Genomic DNA, 19,748 nt, shown 5'->3' on the forward strand with positions numbered 1-19,748 from the left:
GCAGATTATGATTATGTCCCCAAAAAAGTACTAAAAAGGGATTAATTGTGTCCAGTCATGCAATACAATTCGCTTTCTGTACTGTATGTGTTGATGTGCATTTCTAAATGTCTGGTTTTCTGTTCACTTTTTCAATATCGTAAAGCTCCTTGAACAAAGACGTGTACTTATTTTTGTTACATAGAGAATTAAATATGTGGATGTCTACTGAATCGTCTCCGGCTGTGTGTTGTTTGTCATCCTTACTGATTAGGTAAATGGTGTCATGAATTTCTCTCATTCTCTCTCTCTCTCATTTTCATGCACACAAACGGTTCACTTTTTATGCAGACCTGTGCAGTATGAGTCACTCTAGGGAGGTGATGTCATGATAAATGCTGTTGTCATGGCAGCAGGGCAGTAGCACATCTGAAGTGTGATGGGAGAATTGTATAAACGTAGACCTTCCATCAGGGACACACATTTTCACTAGTGCAATTTCCCAACAAATTGGTACACTTTAAGGCCGCTCTGAGCTTTTTGCCAATCATTTCACCCCTGCTGAAAAATGGCTTCAACCAGCCTAAACTGGTTTGTGGTTTTGCAGTAAGGTCAGTCTAGTCTGACAATGACATTGTCATTCACTGTTTTTGTGAAAAAGACTAAAAATAAGATATCCGGATATAACTACAGGATAGAAGTTACTTAAATATATAAAAAAATATTTGTTGATCAACATAACTCGCAACAGTCAGGGATGAGTCTTTTTTGATGACGTCGTCTTACCTCAGGTATATTGCATATTCATTGCCTTTTAGGCTGTTGGGCTCATGAATATTAACTCAGCTGTTTGCGTCCACCCACAGTGATTTGCTGAAATCAAAACGACAGGAGTCCATTAGCCAATGACATTAAAACTTGCACTTTAGCTTCTCCCATTGCCGAAGCAAGCAAGAAGCAATCAGCTGGCAAGGCTTTCCGTTTTCAAATATTTCCCTCGGTTTGTCACAAAATAAACTTCTTAAATGCAATTATTATTCCTCAATCTCCCCAATTATAATCGTTGAATGTTAGAGTAAGTAGATGAAAATATACACCAGTAATATCTGCCCTTTCATAAGAGATGCTGATCTCATTTTATGCCTGTCAGCAGTGCTGGTAGTAAATTAGTAATTGATTGTAATCTGGATTACGTAATCTGACTCCAAAAATGAAGTAGGCTACTTAATCAGATTATATTAAGTTTTAAAATACAGACTACAGTTACTTTTATATTGATTATTACATATTGTTCACACAGTGGCAGTAATGCATTCATAATTTATTGATTCGCCCTAATTCTTATTTGTCATGGCTTAAATTTTCCTTTCTAAAAAAGCAGGAATATTCTAGTTTTATGAAATTGCACACAGACCATCCACTAGGTGGCTAATTACATGAAAAATTGAGAGGCCACAAAACATTTCAGAATTAAGAAGCGCTTTCTCAACATTGCATATTGAACTCCTAATGAACACATTAATTATAATTTGAATGATCTATAAGTCATTTAACCCTAAAACAGGCAAGAGTGGAAAATGATAAGCAAACAATTATTCAATGTAATTTTCTATATCATCTGGACTTAAATAAAACATATCCAAAAGAATTTTTGAAATTTTTATATATATTTTGGATTTTATAAATTGTGACTCCTGAGTCACGTTGCCTGATTAGGGTATAAAAAAGGACCAAGTCATTAATCTGTTAACTGTTACTGCCACTGTATGTTTAAAACAATTATATCCTATACATCACCTGATTCTCACTATTTACTTAATCGGAATGTTCTGAATGTTCTGCACCACACTGGCAGCCATGTTAAATTTAGGTCAGGCTGACATCACAAAAAACTTGAAGCAAATCATGTGACCAGCACACTCAAGACAGACCAGGCTGTCATAAATGATAAAAGGATATGCCCCAAAATAGACAATAAAAACTATGTGACTCGTGAGTCACGTTGTCTGTTTTAGGGAAAGCTTTTGTCTTTCAAACTATTTATTTATAATTTTTATAATTTGATTTATTTTAATTTGACATGTTTATGACTAAATTACTAAGATTTTCATTAACCCTAAGCCACCCAATTAACTGCTATATATATATAACCATATAACATTGTATAATAAACAAACAACAAATAACAACAATTTAATAAACGCAACATTATTTTGAAATCGCGATTTATTTTGAGAACATGACATCACTTCCTGGCAAAGCACCGTTTTGGGATTGGGATTAGCTAGCTGTGTAGCTAGCCATGTCCCTATAACCGGTGTGTGGGATAAAATATTATAAATAACACTTAAATCGCCGAACTACCACAGTTATCCATTAAAAGTAAGGTGTTTAATCCTTTGCATTTCCTATGAACTGCTGCTATTCATATTTGGTGTTATTTTTTTCCCTGGAATGATCAACCGATTAACAACTGTTGTTAGCCTGGTACATATTGTAGCCGTGGTGTTTAGTTTAACAACAGCAATAATGTATGACAAGTTTAAAATATTTGTGTTTTTAATAATATGTGTGGTTATTTTAGCTTATACGCAGTATTAAAATGAAGTACGCCAATGTGGATTGTTTTTATTATATGGGTGTGTTACGACGTTTGTTATTTTTCACCCATCTGTACTGATAGCATCTACGTTTCCGAACTAGCGCTCGACGTTACTATAGAGACACAATGATAACTGAACCCTCCTATTATAATCAACGAAGCTGGATTGTCAACTTACGACGTTTCTATCGCGTCAAAATACGTGGTAAAACTAACGTTAGTCAGCTTATTTGCTTTAAACGGGTTCTGATTTTATCGATAGCAGTGTAGATGATGTGTTACATAGCAGTTAATTGGTAATACAAAAGCTTGCAATAATTTTTGGAAACATCTTTCATCCTCTTCAAGTCATGGAGGAACCAGGAGCCGTAGAGGTGACCGTGAAAACTCTCGATTCCCAGAGCAGGACGTTCACTGTCAGGGGAGAGGTGTGTGTTCTAGTTTATCAAGAGAAATTGTATGAGAATTATTATTTTGTATGAGTAACCCAAATACCTTACTTCACAAAGTGTCATTGTAGATTATGAACCAATACTGCTGATAAATACACTTCACATTGATACATCATTTACGTTGAAGTTCACCATCTGACCTCTCTTTCTTTCTCTCAGTGGACAGTGAAGCAGTTTAAAGAGCACATTGCTTCCTCCGTTGAAATCCCGGTGGATAAACAGAGGTTGATTTACCAGGGTAAAGTGCTGCAGGATGAGAGGACACTTGCAGAATACAGTGAGTCACGGCTTGATGTCTGTTTTCGCTCGTTTGCAGTACTTTTCAATGTTTGTATTACTGCGCTTGTCCGTTTTTGTTGCACCAGTTGGTGGACAGGTGACCGTTTTTTATTATCGAGTCATTGGATCGTTCACGCAACCATTTCGTTCCAAACACTGATTCATTCAGGTAATAAACAGGTGACAGTTTCCCCATACTACTCTTACAGTTTGTACCATATATTTCTTTGGCACAAAAAGTAGGAGTAGTCATTATATATAGCCTAATATATATATAATATTTTCATTGGCAAAATCAGACAAAGTATGGCTGCGTGATTAATTGTATTTTAAACGTGATCGCAATGGCTGCTTCTTTCAATTAGTTAAAGGGTTAGTTCACCCAAAAATGAAAATAATGTCATTAATGACTCACCCTCATGTCGTTCTAAGCCCGTAAGACCTCCGTTCATCTTCGGAACACAGTTTAAGATATTTTAGATTTAGTCCGAGAGATTTCTGTCCCTCCATTGAAGCTGTATATACAGTATACTGTCCGTGTCCATAAAGGTAATATAAACATCATCAAAGTAGTCCATGTGACATCAGTGGGTTAGTTAGAAGTTTTTGAAGCATCGAAAATACTTTTTGGTCCAAAAATAACACAAAATAAGACTTTATTACGCATTGTATTCTCTCCCGGGTCTGTTGTCAATCTGCGTTCAGGACTCCGCAGTGACGCTGCTGACGTAAGACGCTGATGACGTGTTATCTGGTGCGCCCGAGCTTCGTTTACAGTCTGAGGGAGACGCACGCTATATTCAAGCTATTCTACATTGTTTGCGTGGATATCATTTTTTTAATGGTGCGTAAATGTGCATGTCGCGGATGAGACACTTTTACAGCGTGCGTTTCCCTCAGTCTATAAATGAAGCTCGGGCGCACCAGATAACACGTCATCAGCGTCTTACGCCATCAGCGTAACTGTGAAGGATTGACAACAGACCCGGGAGAGAATACAATGCTGAATAAAGTCTTATTTTGTGTTATTTTTGGACCAAAAAGTATTTTCGATGCTTCAAAAACTTCTAACTAACCCACTGATGTCACATGGACTACTTTGATGATGTTTATATTACCTTTATGGACACGGACAGTATACTGTATATACAGCTTCAATGGAGGGACAGAAATCTCTCGGACTAAATCTAAAATATCTTAAACTGTGTTCCGAAGATGAACGGAGGTCTTACGGGCTTAGAACGACATGAGGGTGAGTCATTAATGACATTATTTTCATTTTTGGGTGAACTAACCCTTTAAGAATAATCATGTTATTTTCATCTGCTGGTTATTTATCCTTTTTGGTTATTTTTTTCATTTGACATTTCCATGATCTTGCATTGGTTTAAAGTTGAAATCCCCAATAAGAGTTGTTTTTTTCCCTTTCTTTTTTGAATACCTTTTCCACCCAATTTTCCACAAATGTTTACTTAATCTTCCCAACCTTAAAACCATTAGCACATGCTCTCTCTGCACAGCATAAAAGTGATCTCCACTGTGTTCCTTTTTTAATAGTTGTATTTTTTGTCTGTGCGATTTGAATGATAAATACATTTCTATCAAGCTTGTTTCTATCACAGCCTTTCTGTTTTTCAGATGTTGATGGGAAGGTCATTCATCTTGTGGAGCGAGCACCACCTCAGAGCAATCAGTCTGGGGGTGGAGGAGGTGGAGTTTCTGGCTCCTCGGGTGCAACGGATGGGGGATCCACCTCCTCTCAGTCCACCACTTTTCCAGGAACTTCACATGACCGTAATGCAAACAACTATGTCATGCTGGGCACTTTTAACCTGCCTGTGAACATCATGGACTCGCAGCAAATACAGGTTACAGTGCTTTCCTTACGTCATGAGACATGTGTTTGCAATACATGATCACTTAACCTCAGACATCCACTGTAATATACACATGAGTGATTCTGCTATCAAAGAAAATATAAATTTCTTCACCCCTCTAGATGTCAATGCAGCAAATGTTAGCTGGTGTTGGAGAAATGGGACGTAATGTTAGAGTAAGCACTAGCACTGGAGTAAGTCATCCTAATTTTACTTATTATACACTGCCTAGCCAAAAAAAAGTTGCTATTTGGATTTAAATAGGCAAATGACTGGGCTTTTATTGCAGTGATCATTATGTTTCTAGCATGTTATATGTTTGGCAACAGTTCTTCTTTCTAACTCTAATTGATGGATCATGTAGTTTTTCATTTCTGAAGTAGACTTTACAGAATGCTCGACTCCTGTATTGTCAATACAAGATCTTGTCCAAAAATCGACACACCTCTTGATGGAAATAAATGTTGTGATGTTATTTCTATCAAGAGGTGCATTAATTTTTGGTCAAGATCTTGTATTGACAATGCAAGAGTCCAGCACTCTGTAAAATCTACTCCAGCACATCCCAAAGACTTTCAATGAATTTAAGGTCTGGACTCAGAGGTGTGAAAATTATTCTTCATGCTCCCTCCTAACCATTCTTTCACAATTTGAGCCTGATGAATCTTGACATTGTAATTCTGGAATATGGCCATGATGTGTCTTCCTACATGGTTGTTTAAGAAATGAAAAGCTACACACTCCATCAATTAGATTTAGAAGAACTGTTGCCAAACATACAACATGCTAGAAACATAATAATCACAGCAAGAATGGTCCAGTCATAGACTCTAAAACATTTGCCTTTTTAAACCCAAACAGCAACTTTTTTTTTGGCCGGGCAGTGTATATTTACATAATAATGAACGTTATAAGCAGTGTTCCTGAATCTTTGTCTCAGAAATACTTGTGCTTTGTGTTGTCGCAGCCTATTGTTTAAAACAAAAGGTTATCTCTGGACACATCTACAGTCATTTATTTCCTCTCACAGAGCAGTGGCTCTGTGGATGTCCATATCAACGTGGACCAATCAGTGCAGAGCGAGCCTAGGATGAGGCTCCAGCTGGCTGAAAGCTTGCTGCGAGAGACTCAAGCTTTAATCCACAGACTTGAGGTACAGAACAAACATTTGTATCAAGTAAAACAATCTTATTTGATTTCTTACTTGTACATAAATAATGTTTCTGCTTATTTTCAGGGTCAATCAAATCAACCGTCATCTCAGCAGGAGACAGCACCTTCTCAGCCATCATCATCATCATCATTCTCAGCACAACCAATGGACAGCTCCCCACCTCCACCCTCCTCCTCCTCCTCTCCTTCACAGGCAGAAGGAACAACTCATTCTGGACCCAAGTAAGAGAAGTATATTAGGGTCAAAGACAAATAAAGTGTTCATGATAAAGAACAGGAAAAAGACATACCAATCGCTTAATGTACTTGTCGTATTCATGTGGTTTTGAATTTCAAAAACAGTCGTGCTGCTTAATGATTTTGTGAAACCAGTGATGCATTGTTTTCAGGACTCTTTGAATAGAAAGTTCAAAGAAAAGTGTTTATTTCCGTCTTGTAAATGTCTTGTCCTTGTCTATTTTTGTCCTTGCGTAATCCATCATTGCTGAATGAAAGTATTATTTAACATATTAACTTGTTTCCATTTTCTGATTGTGTCAAAGATCACGTCTCCAATACATTTTTCTTTCTCTACAGTCACCCAAGCCCTTTAGAGTTGGTGGAGGTTCTTTCAGAGGTGCGAAGGGTGGAGGAGCGCCTTCGTCCTTTCATGGAGAGAACACATTCCATCCTTGGAGCGGCTAGTTCTGCTGACTACAATAACAATGTATGCTCTAGATAGTTGTAATGCTACATAATTGACATGTGCTATAAATATCAGTGTTCATGTACTGAAAAGCTGTTTTCTCGGACAGACTCAAGAACGTGAGGAAGATCAGCGCACTCTCAATTTGATTGGAGAGTCACTCCATCTCCTTGGCAATACATTGGTGTCTCTGAGTGACCTTCGTTGCAACTTATCTGCTCAGCCTCCCCGACACTTGCATGTGGTGCGACCGATGTCTCACTACACCACCCCCCCTGTCGTGCTGCAGAGTGGACTGCCCCATATTCCCATTCCGGTGAGCTAACCAACCACTATACGTTCAAAACTAATTCATACTGTTCATATCAAACAGTCAACCTTGCAAAATATGTCATCTTCCAGGTGAACCTAGGCTCCACTGTGACCATGACTTCAAACAGCAGACAGACAAGCGAGGGTCAGGCCCAACCCTCACAGCCCAGCAACCAATCAGAGCCACAGGGTCAGGCACCTCCTCCTCCACCAAATGGAGCCAGTCAACAGGCAGGTCACGGTCAGGGGACTCCAAGAGTGATCAGAATCACTCACCAAACCATGGAGCCAGTGGTCATGATGCAGATGAACCTGGATGGTATGCCAACAAACCAACCCACACAATCAGACCCCAGTGATTTTAGCACTGTGTTTCAGCCGTGCTGCCCATTCCTGGTCTGCTTCACTTCTAAAGATCCCAAATATGTTTCTTCATCATTCGTATTTTTACGATTTAAAATAGTTGCTTTCAGACCTGGAATGGGTGGCTGTAGTGTAACTGCCAGCCACTGATCTGTGCATTTCTGTGCAGCAGATTCAGACAGTGGATCGCAGGGCCAAAGGCAACAGAACCCCAGCGCTGCTGGAGAGACTGGTTAGTTTCCACCTCTCTCTGTAGTCAATAACCTGCTGTGCCAACATTTACATGTGATATGTGTCTAAAGGAATAGTTCACTCAAAAAAAAATGCATTGTACCATCCTTTGCAGGCCCTCATGTTGTTTAAAACCCAAGTCATAGAGGTTTGGAACAACAGGAGGGTGAGAAAAGGATGTCAGTTTGAGTGGTGATTAAGCACTATTTGTGCACTGGGATGTAAAGCAGCTATTGTTAGTTAGTTGTCTGTAGTCTTGTGACTTTGTCTTCATTTGTCAGCTTTGTTAATAGGATCTCTTCACTGAATTCTGTGTATCTGTTCTCTAAAGGTACCACGGCGCCAATCCACGTTCCAGGTTTGCCGCCAGAGTTCATGCAGGCCATCATGCATCAGATCTCCCAGCAGGCTGTCGCCATGGCAACTGCAGCCTCTGCTGGACACCAGGGGCAGCAGCAGGGCACTGCTGGCACAAATGCCCAGAGTGGAGAAAACCTGGCCCCTCCGCCACCTCAGGCCAGGGTGGTTATCACACGCCCCTCCTTATCCCCACGCGTCCCCCAACCCATGAACACCAGGGGGGCCACCATCAACCTGCGCGCTACAGTGCCTCCCTCAGCAGGACAACAGACTAATCAAGTATGAACCTTTGTTACAGGGCTCAATTCATTATTTTTCTACTGACCTAGTGGGAACAGTGGTTCAGATTTTTACTTGCCCTTCCAAATTTTTCAATTGGCCCCACCCCAAAAAAACTAATAAATATCGTCACTGTTTTCATTGTTTTTGACCCATGTAACTTTGCATTCTCATACATTTTAGATGCCAGTGAAATTCTCAATTCCAATTTCAATAACATGGCAAAAACTACCAGACCAATTCATATAAATTTCAAACATTATTAAAGACAAGGAAGCAGTCGCCAATAAATTAAGAACAAATAAACAAATTAGAAGCAACATCACAAAGAAACATAACATAACAAAGGTACACATTAAATTGTGCTTTAAGTTTTTCAGGTTGGTCTAAACAGTAGTATTCAGGTTTAATTAAATAAAGTAAGCAAATGTAAAATAACACTGCATCTTCTCTTCACTGCTGCTGTCACTTTAAACTCCAATTCACACCACGCTGACAGTGCATGTGTATAGTATATGGACCTGTGCATTAGGTCTTAAGGCCAATTCACACTGCACCGACAGACGCTGAGAGACGGCAACCGACACTTTGGCGAGTTTTGTCGGACCAGTGTGTTACCCATTTCGGAGTGTGTTGCCGTCTTGTTTTCGCTGATTGTACATGCTGAATTGGCCTTAAGACCTAATGCACAGGTCTATATACTATACACATGCATTTTCTTTCTCAACTGTGTATATTCACTTATGATAACTGACTGTGTTTATGATGATACTCATTTTGACATAATTTTGTGGGTGTTTGTCCGTTCAAGTGCAAGAAGACACGAAAGAGAACTCATTTCAGTATTTGCTCACTTGAGTACAGAATTGAATTCACTTTCTTGTCTTGAGCTTGAATGGTTTAAAATTGGTTGAATGCTTAAATTGTCATTACCGGTACTTAAAAACACATGCGCAAACTTTTTGTGCTCGATCGGGCCAGTGACAATTCCGTGCTGAGCTTCTTTCACGCTGACCAAGGACCATTAGGCAGTCCTTATTGTCGAGCCCTGCATTGTATTTTGGAGACATGTAAAACTCATAGTTCCATTTGCATTCCTCAATCAAGGGCAATCCTATGATGTCCTCTCCTCTCACGCAGATGGTCAGTGGTTTGGTTGGGCAGCTTTTGATGCCATTGCACACAGGTAAGTTGTCCTTGCCTATTCAGTTCCTGTGTTATGCAACACAAAGCTTATAAACATGTTATGTTTTCCATTGTCAGGGGACCAGACATCCTCTACCTCATCCTCCCAGTCTTTCTCTTTCTCTACTTCCGCATCTACCTCTTCCTCGTCCTCCTCTTCCTCCTCCTCTTTCTCTTCTTCCACTGCTCCTCCAACCTCTGCCAACACATCCGGTCAGACGTCCACCCATACCACCAACACTGCGTCTGTGGGTCAGTCCCAAGAGGGCAACCCAGGAGATAACCTAGCTCAGCTTCTGGGCTCTCTCCTGGGAGGAGTTGCGGGAGCTGGTGGAGGGGTGTCTGGAGGTGCTGCTCCCTCCATTACAGTGACTATTCCAGGTGTCCCTACGTTCATCCAAGGCTTGTCTGAGTTCATTCAGGTTGGTCTTTTTTTGTGGTATACCGATATATCGGCGAATAGTATGTAGCATTTTTATTGGCATCGCCCGATAAGTTTTTCTGTTTGCCAGATGTGATGGCAGCGGGATTTTTTTTGACGACGCATCAGTTAAACAAAGAAACGTTTTTGAATATCTAATAAACATTTGGTTTTGCAAACTTTTGAGATGCAGTTGTGAGATCTTCTGAAGTGTGCAATTTTAGACTGCATAAAAATGAGTTTTTAATGGTGTGAATTCTATACAAAGAGAGTTTAGCTGTCTCTGAAGACACACATGATCGACAAACTTTAAATCCTTGATTCAAACTATGCTGTGCTATATCCATTTGGCTGCTATGTTGTATTCATGTCAAATTCGCTGTGTACTGTCAGTAAAATTAGTCTTTATTTGAAAAAATAGTATTCCCAGTGCAACAGTCACCATCAGATCAATATCGGTCGATCACTAGTGCTTTTCTCTGTCTTTGCAGTCTGATCTTACCAAATGTCTCCAATCTCCATTTGAATGCCCTGTTTTCTTTCCAGTCTGGTCAGCCTGTGTTTCCTCCACCAAACCAGCAGCCTCCACCCTCACAAGCCACACCCCCTGCCCCTTCAGGAGCCGCCCCCACTACTGCCCCTCAGCCTCCCAGTGGAGGTGGAGAGACCCTCAGCCCCGAGCTTTTCACTGGTATCGTGCAGGGTGTCCTGTCCACCATGATGGGCTCTCTGGGGGCTGGCCAAGGCAACACTGAGAGCATCGCCCAGTTTATCCAGAGACTTTCCCAGACCAGCAACCTCTTCACGCCGGGAGCTGGAGATGCAGTGGGTAAGGGCTTCTGTGTTCATGTAGCGCAACTCAGACAGCACAATGCCACAATTTATGACTCACTGTCTGTGTTGGTTTGGCAGGTTTTTTTGGAGATCTGCTGTCTCTGGTTTGTCAGAGTTTCTCAATGGTGGACATGGTTCTGCTGCTGCATGGTAATCCTCAGCCTCTGAGCCGCATCCAGCCCCAGCTCACAGCCTTCTTCACTGAGCACTATCTGCAGGGCCGAGAGCCCAATGATGCCAACATAGCTGTGAGTCTGAGCTCACGCCGCTTTCATACTTCATCATCATCATCATCATCATCATCATCATTTTCTTTATTCAGGACACACACAAAAATTGGCCATAGCACTATACAGAAACATACCAAAGACAAACAAATACAAGATAAAATACATACAACAATAAGAAATGATTTATGTAAAATACATACAACAATAAGAAATGACACCAATCAGAATTCCACAATGCAAAAAAATAGTGTTCAAATATTAGCATATAAACTAAAACGCCAATGGTTCCACAGTCTCGAAGTGAACCTAACAGCGCTCAATGCAGGGTTCACTAGTGTTGCAATGATGCTGTTATATGACTCCGTCAATCTACACATATATCTGTACATGAGATTCCTGAGTACAGCAGGACACATGGAAACCTTAACACTCACAAACATTTCGCTTGCACTGCTCCATCATGGCAGTTTAAGCAGCAGCCTCATACCATCATTATATGCCACATTGAGTTTCTGCATACTGCTCTTTTTGTAGCGCCGCCACAAATGGGCAGTGTACATTGGAGTACAAAAAGCTTTAAAAAGTGTGGTCTTTACAGATTTGAGCACATATTAAATTTGCGAGTCAGCATATTAGCCTGTGCGTACAACATACAATACTGTCTTTGAATGTCCCTATCATCAGACAGGTCATCAGTTATGTAGTGTCCTAGGTATTTGACCTCATTACACACTTTATACTTGACCTTCATTACATCAGTTCTACATGAAGATCTCATATACTGTCAGATATGTTCAGTGTGGTACAAACTTTTAGCGGTATTTACCTAAAGCTGACTCCCAAATCAATTTAGCACTCCAGTCACGAGTGCATGAGTTTTTTTAAATAGTAATTTATACAATAGATTGCTTTAAAGCTATGTCGCTTTCAATTATAATTACAGTTTAAGTTTCTACTATAAAGCAACTCTCCAGTGTGTTCACGTTTTTACTTATAACGTAATCGCCATGAACCAATGGTAGTTTGAAAGGGTTTTTTTTCCAGCTGGAGCAAACTTTTCTGGAAAGTTTGCTTTTGACAAGCTGTTTAAAACTACTGTCATCTTTTATGTCAAATTCTTAAGTTCGACTTGGAAGTTGCGCTGCACAGACCGATTGGTCTGTGATATCAAAGTACTGCGAGAGTAATAGGATAGCAGATGGCTTTGTATGCTTTAAAATCGCTGCGCCAATTCAAGTTGAACACACCTATTTATTCAAAAGATTTGTTCAAAATGGCTGATTCGTTCAGAAACAAACCAAGTGAGCATTTTCATGAGTGGGTTATTTGAAGCATTCACTCAAAAGATTTGTTATAAAAAGGCAATTCATTGAGTAACCCAACACCAGTGTGTTGCTCGGAGATCCACAACAGTTTGTTTGGAAATTTTTGGTTTTGCTTTCCTTTCTAATAGTATCACGAACAGAGTAAAACTGATCTTTACACTTACAAAGCAACACTTTCCCATTGAATGAATGTTGCTAAGGCTGATGGTATTGTTTCTGTTATTTAGAGTGCTTCTGAGGATCTGATCAATGGACTAGAGGAGTACATTGCGGAGAGTTTTGTAAGTCTTGTTTGCTGATTTATCCTGTAACATTTTGTTCATCAGACACAAACTGATTGTCCATGTGCCTTTTTTGTTTCAAGTCCACTGTGACTGTTCGAGAGAGGGTGGACATCATCCAAACCAACATATCCTTCCTGAGACAACAGTTCACTCGCATGGCTACTCACGTTCTGCGCTGTACAGGTGACCACCACACTATCCACACAAACACAGACCCAAAAACTGAAATTCAAATTCCACTTAACAAACATTGGTTTTGAAACTTTCTCATCAGTGTTTGGTATTATTTATATACAATTATAGTATTTATTAAAAATTTTAATTAGCATTTATTTTATATTATTTTCATCATTTAATTTTACTATTGATGTGCTTTTATTTTTATTTTTTATTAGTTTTAGTTTTATATATTTTTTTTTTATATTTCTATATAGCTTTAGGGGGTCATTAGTTAAAAATCCAATTTACTTTGATCTTTGACATATAAGAGGTCATTGTACAATACAAATATCCTGTAAGTTTCAGAACTCAAAACTTCCTTGTTAGGCCAAAAACAGTTTTTATTGAAACCAAGGTCCCAAAATGACTCGTTTTAGATTTTGTCTCAATATGATGTCATAGTGCCATGTTTTACCAAGTGTCACTATTGCTTTAGGCTTGTTCGACTTGAACCGGCCTATCAAAACAAAGTATTTTCAAGAGAGGGTCAAAAACAGAATAGAAAATGGCCTATTCTAAATTAGAATGTTTTTTTTTTTTAAATGTAAAAATCTTGCCAACAGTATACATTTTGAAAAATTGCAGTTCAGGACCCCTTGCATTTATTTTTGTTTTAGTAATTTTAGCCAAGTTTTTCCAAGTAATACTTGTATTATATTTTATTTCAGCTTTATTTTAAATGAACAAAAACAATTTGTAATAGTTTTGGTTAACAACAACACTGTTTTTCTAATGTGTTTCCAGATAACACGTTTGGCCAGCGCTTGCTGTACCTGTGCACTCAGGGTCTGTTTGAGTGTTTGGCCCTCAATCTGTTCTGCTTAAGAGGAGAGCAAAGAGCTTTAACCACTGTCATCAACCACCGAATTGTAAGATCCATTGATTCATCCACATGAAGATGGTTTGGTGCTGCATAAAATGCATATCTTTTGATGCGTTCATGTTTTGTTCCTCGCTCATCAGAGGAGAATGTCAGCAGAAGTGAACCCCAGTCTGGTGAACTGGTTGACCAGTATGATGACCATGAGGCTGCATGTGATTTTAGAGCACAACCCAATCACTGAGGACCAGATCCAGAATTACGTCATCTATACACAGGTCCTTAATTTAGATCACGTGTGTCCAATTCTGCTCCTGGAGAGCCAACGTCCTGCAAATTTTAGCTCCAACCCACTTGCCTGGAAATTTCTAGGCTGTCCGAAATCACCCCCTATACCCTCAATCACTATTCCCTACATTACTCCACTAATATAGTCCACTTGAAGGAGTGAATGAAAACGAATGAGCCAATTTGGACACTGAGTGCGCCGGAAGGGCTGCCACTTTTGCATAGTTAGTGTTTGCTCTTTAATAATAATTTGAAACTTAGCAAACTGGCAGCTCCAGTAGCAAAAAGATGTATCTTAGACTCTGTCATAGGAACTAGCATGCATAATAATTAATTAAAAAGGAATTTATACCTGTATGAAATTACACTGTACCCACATTGGACCAGTGGTGAGAAAATGGATGGATGATTCAGCTGCGAGCACCATCTTCTGGTGAGATGTGGGAATTCATTCGGTGTGATCCATCCATGTATTCTCTAGCCATTGAGTGAGTGGACATTAGTTGTACACTCGTTATTGCGGTGCATTATGGGATTAATTGAGTGCACACAATAATGTCCAATATGGTTTCAGACACCACTACAAATGGGTGTCCCTTCAAATAGTGACAGACGCATTTCAGATTTCCGACACAGCCCTTGATCAGCTGATTCAGGTGTTTTTAGTTCATGTTGCGCTGAACTCTGCAGGATAGTGGCCCTCCAGGAACGGGTTTGGACATCTCTGATTTAGATTCACACCCTCATCAGGATTCACTCCCAAACTGAGCCACAGAATACAGATCTGAATATGCGTCTATTATCTTTTTCATGTACAGAGCGAGTCGTCTCAGAGAACAGAGTCAGATGCACAAGCAAGCCACCAGTCAGATGACATGAATTTTGAGGTACGTTTCAACGAGTACAACATATGAAAATGTATGCAACTTTATATACACACTTGTATACACTATATTACTTTAAAAAGTTTGAAATCGGTACGAATTTTTAGTACAAATTTTTTTTTTTTCAGTAAGAACATTAAATAGACTACCGGTAAATGTGACAGTAAATGCATTTATAATGTTAAAAAAAATATGTAAAGTTTTGCGTTTCCACAAAAACTTTCAGCAGCAAAACTGTTTTAAATGTTTTAAACATTGATAATACATCTAGGTGTGGGTCTGCACTATTAACTCTATGTTGTGATAGTAATATGTAATTATATATTCCAGATGGAAGAGGGTCTGTCTCCTGCTCCTGCCACCACTGCAGAGGAAGTCATGGCATCCTCACGAGACACTGCTGATGGTGATGAACCACCCGGCAGGCCATCGTTAGAAGTGTTGCGAGGAGCGGTAGCCATGGCAACCGCGGACAGGGACGAGTCAACTGGAGAGGCGGAGCCATGGGCAGCAACTGTTCCACCCGTGAGACTCAATTGTCTACTCTGTCTATTGATTCAGTGTATCTGCTAAAAGTTTGTCAGCATTTGTTGTACACAAAGACCTCAAAGATAACAGAGCTAGAACAGGAATGCACTGTTATTAAAATTCTGGCTAATACCAATAATTATTATCAGAATCATGACTCTATTTAGTTTATTTGTTTATTATCCCTAATCTATAATTAATAAAGAGAATGTTTGTATATTTGTGTTAATCAGGAGTGGGTACCCATCATAAGACATGACATGTTGACGCAGAGAAAGATGAAAGCACAGCCTCCTCTGTCTGATGCGTATTTGCACGGGATGCCAGCCAAGAGGAGGAAGGTATGTGCACAAACTACATTCACTTCAATACGTGAGTGAATGAATGAATGAACGATTCATTGAAACTACATTGCACTGATCAGATATCCTTCCTTTGCATTCATGATGTGGTTCACAGACCGCACAGGGAGAGGGTCCTCACCTCTCTTTAGCTGAAGCCGTGAGTCGAGCTGCCAGGACAGCAGGGGTACGACCTGTTACTGCCCCAGACAGCCTAGAGGGGGAGCTGGAGGCACCAGAGCTGCAGGAAGCATACACACAACAAGTAAGAAACTAAAACCACACCTAAAGTATCCGGAGACCATTGTAGTTTTTATTGATATTTTGAATTAGCTTTTATTTTTATAGTTTCATTTTCATTTTAGCTTATTTTTTGGTAATTTTGTGATATGCTTTCGTCATTTTTTTAATTCGTTTTTTCTATTTATTTGTATTTAGATTTTTTTTTAAAAAGTATAAAAATTAAAGTTTTTTTATTTCAGTTAATACAAATTATTGTTATATTTTTAGCCTTAGGACAGATTTTTTTCCATCCCGTTCCTGTGAGTTTCATCTTATTCCCATAGAATTTTCATATCCACCCTCTCTCAATTTAGGTCCTGTTCCCACAATTCCACATTATTAGTTCAGGATATTAAAGTGCCCCTTTTATGCTATTTTAAAGGTTCCTAATTTTGTTTTGTGGGTCTCTTACAATAGAGGCATCAAAGGTAAAAACTACTTTAATCTTCAATAATCATTGCAGCATCAATTTTTTTCTCACAGTGTTTGATAAAGGACTCTTTAAAACCCTCCTTTCTGAGATCATACTCTGCTCTGATTGGTCAGATAGCCCAGTCTGTTGTTATTGGTCTACTGCTAACAGTGTATGTCTGAATTTCAGCTCTGGATGCTTCCTCAGCACTTGTATACAGTGATATGAACAGTAATTGTCCTCATCCTTTTGAAGTACATGCAAAGTTGACTTTCTCTTGTAGTGCAGAAGACAAAATGTTCTCGACTTGTCGATAACATGAACCAAATTCTTCCAGGCCCCAGCTACAACTAACGTGTTTGTGGGCGGGTCAAAGTAGATGTTGTTCGCAGGCAGCCAATGAAGACCACAGGCTGGCATTATGCAGATTTGTTAGAAACCTACATAGGTTTTTAACAGGAAGTGAGACTGGAATTACTGACGTCTCTTTTCAGGCAGTTTAGAATCTGTTCTTTCTTTTGTGAGACGGGATCTTTTTTTCTTACGGGAAAGCTGACCATGCAGAATTCATTGTGATCTTGCTCTCTGAATGTTAAAACCCTTTTCATCCTTAATTGTCTTCCAGGTGAAGAGTGATATAAAGAAAAGACTGAGTGAGGATCCAGAATACAACCACCAGCGCTTTCCCAACACCCACAGAGCTTTTTCTGAAGACTGTTAAACCGACAGCTCCGTTTACACATCTATCTTGTCATCTGTCAAGCTCACAGTCATGACCATGACGTCTCGAATGGAACAGCCAATAGTGTCATGCCTTGAGGGAACCCAGTTGTTTTGAAATCGGTAACTGACACATAACTCAGATGTCTGCCATAGTCAAATGTGTGGATAGTGACTAAATATAGAGCCGGTGAACTAGACCGGCCATAGAGGCAGAAGAAACTAGTCTTTCTTCCGTCTACATGGCGTCCATCTTTAAGTCTTTCTAGATGTCACCAGTCATCAGTCAGTTTTACACTGACGGGATTCATGGATCCATTGTATATTAGCTGTACATTGTTGTACTAAGTTGTTTTAATATTGACAATAATAGCTGTTGTATTAGACATATTTACATGAAGAAAACCTAATTCATTCCAGCTTGACCTGCTCAATGTGTAGATAAAGAGGATGCCAAGATGAATGTTTACAAGGTGCAGACATGTTGAGCATCACTAGATGTACAGCACTGCACATTCGTCACTGAGGACTGGAAGTGTTTTAGTCATAGTGATGACATAGAGCTGTTACTTGTTATTATTTTTTGCATGCCAAAAGCATCATGTTGTCCATGAATGTGGCTGTTATGAATAAAATGATCCAAGTCTAGAATTACTAGTTTTAAAAACAGCTGTGTCTGCCTTCATGTTTGGTCACTAATATTAAAGAAACACCTTTGCTATGGTTTAGTTTTAAAACGTACACAATGACTTTTAAGTGGTTTCTAGTTGGCGTTGCATTACCTTTTTAAAGATGTAATAATTAAATATTATGTAATAATTGGGATAATTTGGAGGGAAACTGTTTTGTCGATTTTTGCATCTATTATGTTTCATCTAGCCGAAACATTCAACCCTGATAAAAAACAACAACAAACAAATATTTTTCTTTAATTTATGGGAAACATAAGTGTCCTTACTGAACAACAACTTAATTTAGGCTTAATTTGTAACCCTGTTACCCAGTAAAAAAATATTTTTTAGCAATAGATTATCATTATGTATATGCAAATAATGTACTATCATTAAAATAAATAGATTGTATTAAAAAACATACACATAAAATTATTAGTTCAAAAGTTTAAGGTGGGTAAATTTTATGTTTTCATGTTCTTGAAGGAAGTTTCTTATGCTCATCAAGACTACATTTATTTAAACAAAAATATTTTGTAAAATATGAATATTTTATTATTACAATTTAAAATAACATTTTTTTAATGCAATTTATTAAATGCAAAGCTGAATTTTCAGCAGCCATCACAATCACGTGATCCTTTTTATCACTAAGGATATCTTATAAATACTGAAAACGGTTGTTATTTTTTTTGTGTGGAAACTGATACATTATTGATATTCTATGTTTCTATGAAAGAATAGAAAGTTTATTTGAAATAGTTTGTTTTAACAATGTAAAAGTCTTTTTTAGCATTTTTGATTTATTGAATGCATAGCTGAAAACAAGTATTAATTTCTTGCAAAACAAAAAAATGATTTCAAGAGATTTAAACTATTCAAAGAAATAAAATTGTAGATTTATTTCCCTAAAAAAAATGTACCTTATGAAAAATGCCTATATATGCAGCTAATTAAATAATTATCAGATAATCTAAATATATAAACGGAACTGGGTGAGGCATAAGAACAGAGACCAAAGATATCACAGTACGCATTTTATTTGTCCTACAACATATTCAGGTTTTTGGGTAATTAGCGCAGAACTAATCACAGCAAAACAATGACTCAGCCATGTTTTTTATGGTTCTGTTTCAACCTTTGAAACTGAATTGCAGTGACAACATTTCATGCTTTATTGTCCATTTAAAAGCGCAAGCACTTGAGAAAGATGTGTTCTGACTACTTTGTGATACGGGAAGTTGATTAAAATGTTTGGTTTATGTCTTTACCACAGGATGTTATAAAGCAATTGAAAACATTTGTTAAAACACATGGTACTTAATGTGGGTGGACAGCATGTGTTATCACACCCAATGCACTGAAGGTCAAATATTGAACCAATGAAAGAAAAATGGACATTACTGAATTGAACCGACCAATTAACCTGGAGACAAATTTTGCATCTGCAAAACTCTATCCTTAATGTTTGGGTTATGCATTAAGGATATAGTTTTGCATATGGAAATACACTCCTTAACTTATTTGAATGAAAAAGAATTTGAAAGCATCAACTGTGGACTTAAGAGTGCTTAAATTTACATGGACGGCATGACTTTAAGTAAGACCAGTGCAGATTTGGCAATGTTATTATGCAGGGAGCTTAATAACTTATACAATTTGATTTGTGCATTGAAAACGATGAGCAAATGAGAACAAGTCCAAAACGACTA

At 38.5% G+C, this 19,748-nt stretch overlaps 1 protein-coding gene across 3 annotated transcripts; it reads left to right on the plus strand.

Annotated features, from left to right (window-relative positions):
• The first annotated feature begins 2,200 nt into the window (after positions 1-2,200).
• On the plus strand, positions 2,201-18,264 carry bag6l (BCL2 associated athanogene 6, like). Of its 3 annotated transcripts, none has more exons than XM_079591435.1 (25): positions 2,201-2,361; positions 2,930-3,009; positions 3,193-3,310; positions 4,951-5,180; positions 5,312-5,383; positions 6,220-6,342; positions 6,427-6,584; positions 6,939-7,068; positions 7,157-7,363; positions 7,450-7,678; positions 7,892-7,954; positions 8,285-8,592; positions 9,700-9,778; positions 9,856-10,199; positions 10,745-11,027; positions 11,111-11,280; positions 12,815-12,868; positions 12,952-13,054; positions 13,835-13,959; positions 14,054-14,188; positions 15,017-15,085; positions 15,413-15,607; positions 15,844-15,951; positions 16,070-16,216; positions 17,271-18,264. In XM_079591435.1, the coding sequence occupies exons 2-25, from the start codon at positions 2,932-2,934 to the stop codon at positions 17,364-17,366; spliced, it is 3,624 nt and encodes a 1,207-aa protein (XP_079447561.1). In that variant the 5' UTR covers positions 2,201-2,361; positions 2,930-2,931; the 3' UTR covers positions 17,367-18,264. The 3 variants fall into 3 exon arrangements, with proteins under 3 accessions (XP_079447561.1, XP_079447562.1, XP_079447563.1); XM_079591436.1 differs by having other exon boundaries at positions 2,221-2,361; positions 7,895-7,954; XM_079591437.1 differs by lacking the exon at positions 7,892-7,954 and having other exon boundaries at positions 2,221-2,361.
• The last annotated feature ends 1,484 nt before the right edge of the window (positions 18,265-19,748 follow it).

Source organism: Phoxinus phoxinus (genome assembly GCF_949152265.1).
Source record: "Phoxinus phoxinus genome assembly, chromosome: 19".
Classification (NCBI taxonomy): Eukaryota; Metazoa; Chordata; class Actinopteri; order Cypriniformes; family Leuciscidae; genus Phoxinus; species Phoxinus phoxinus.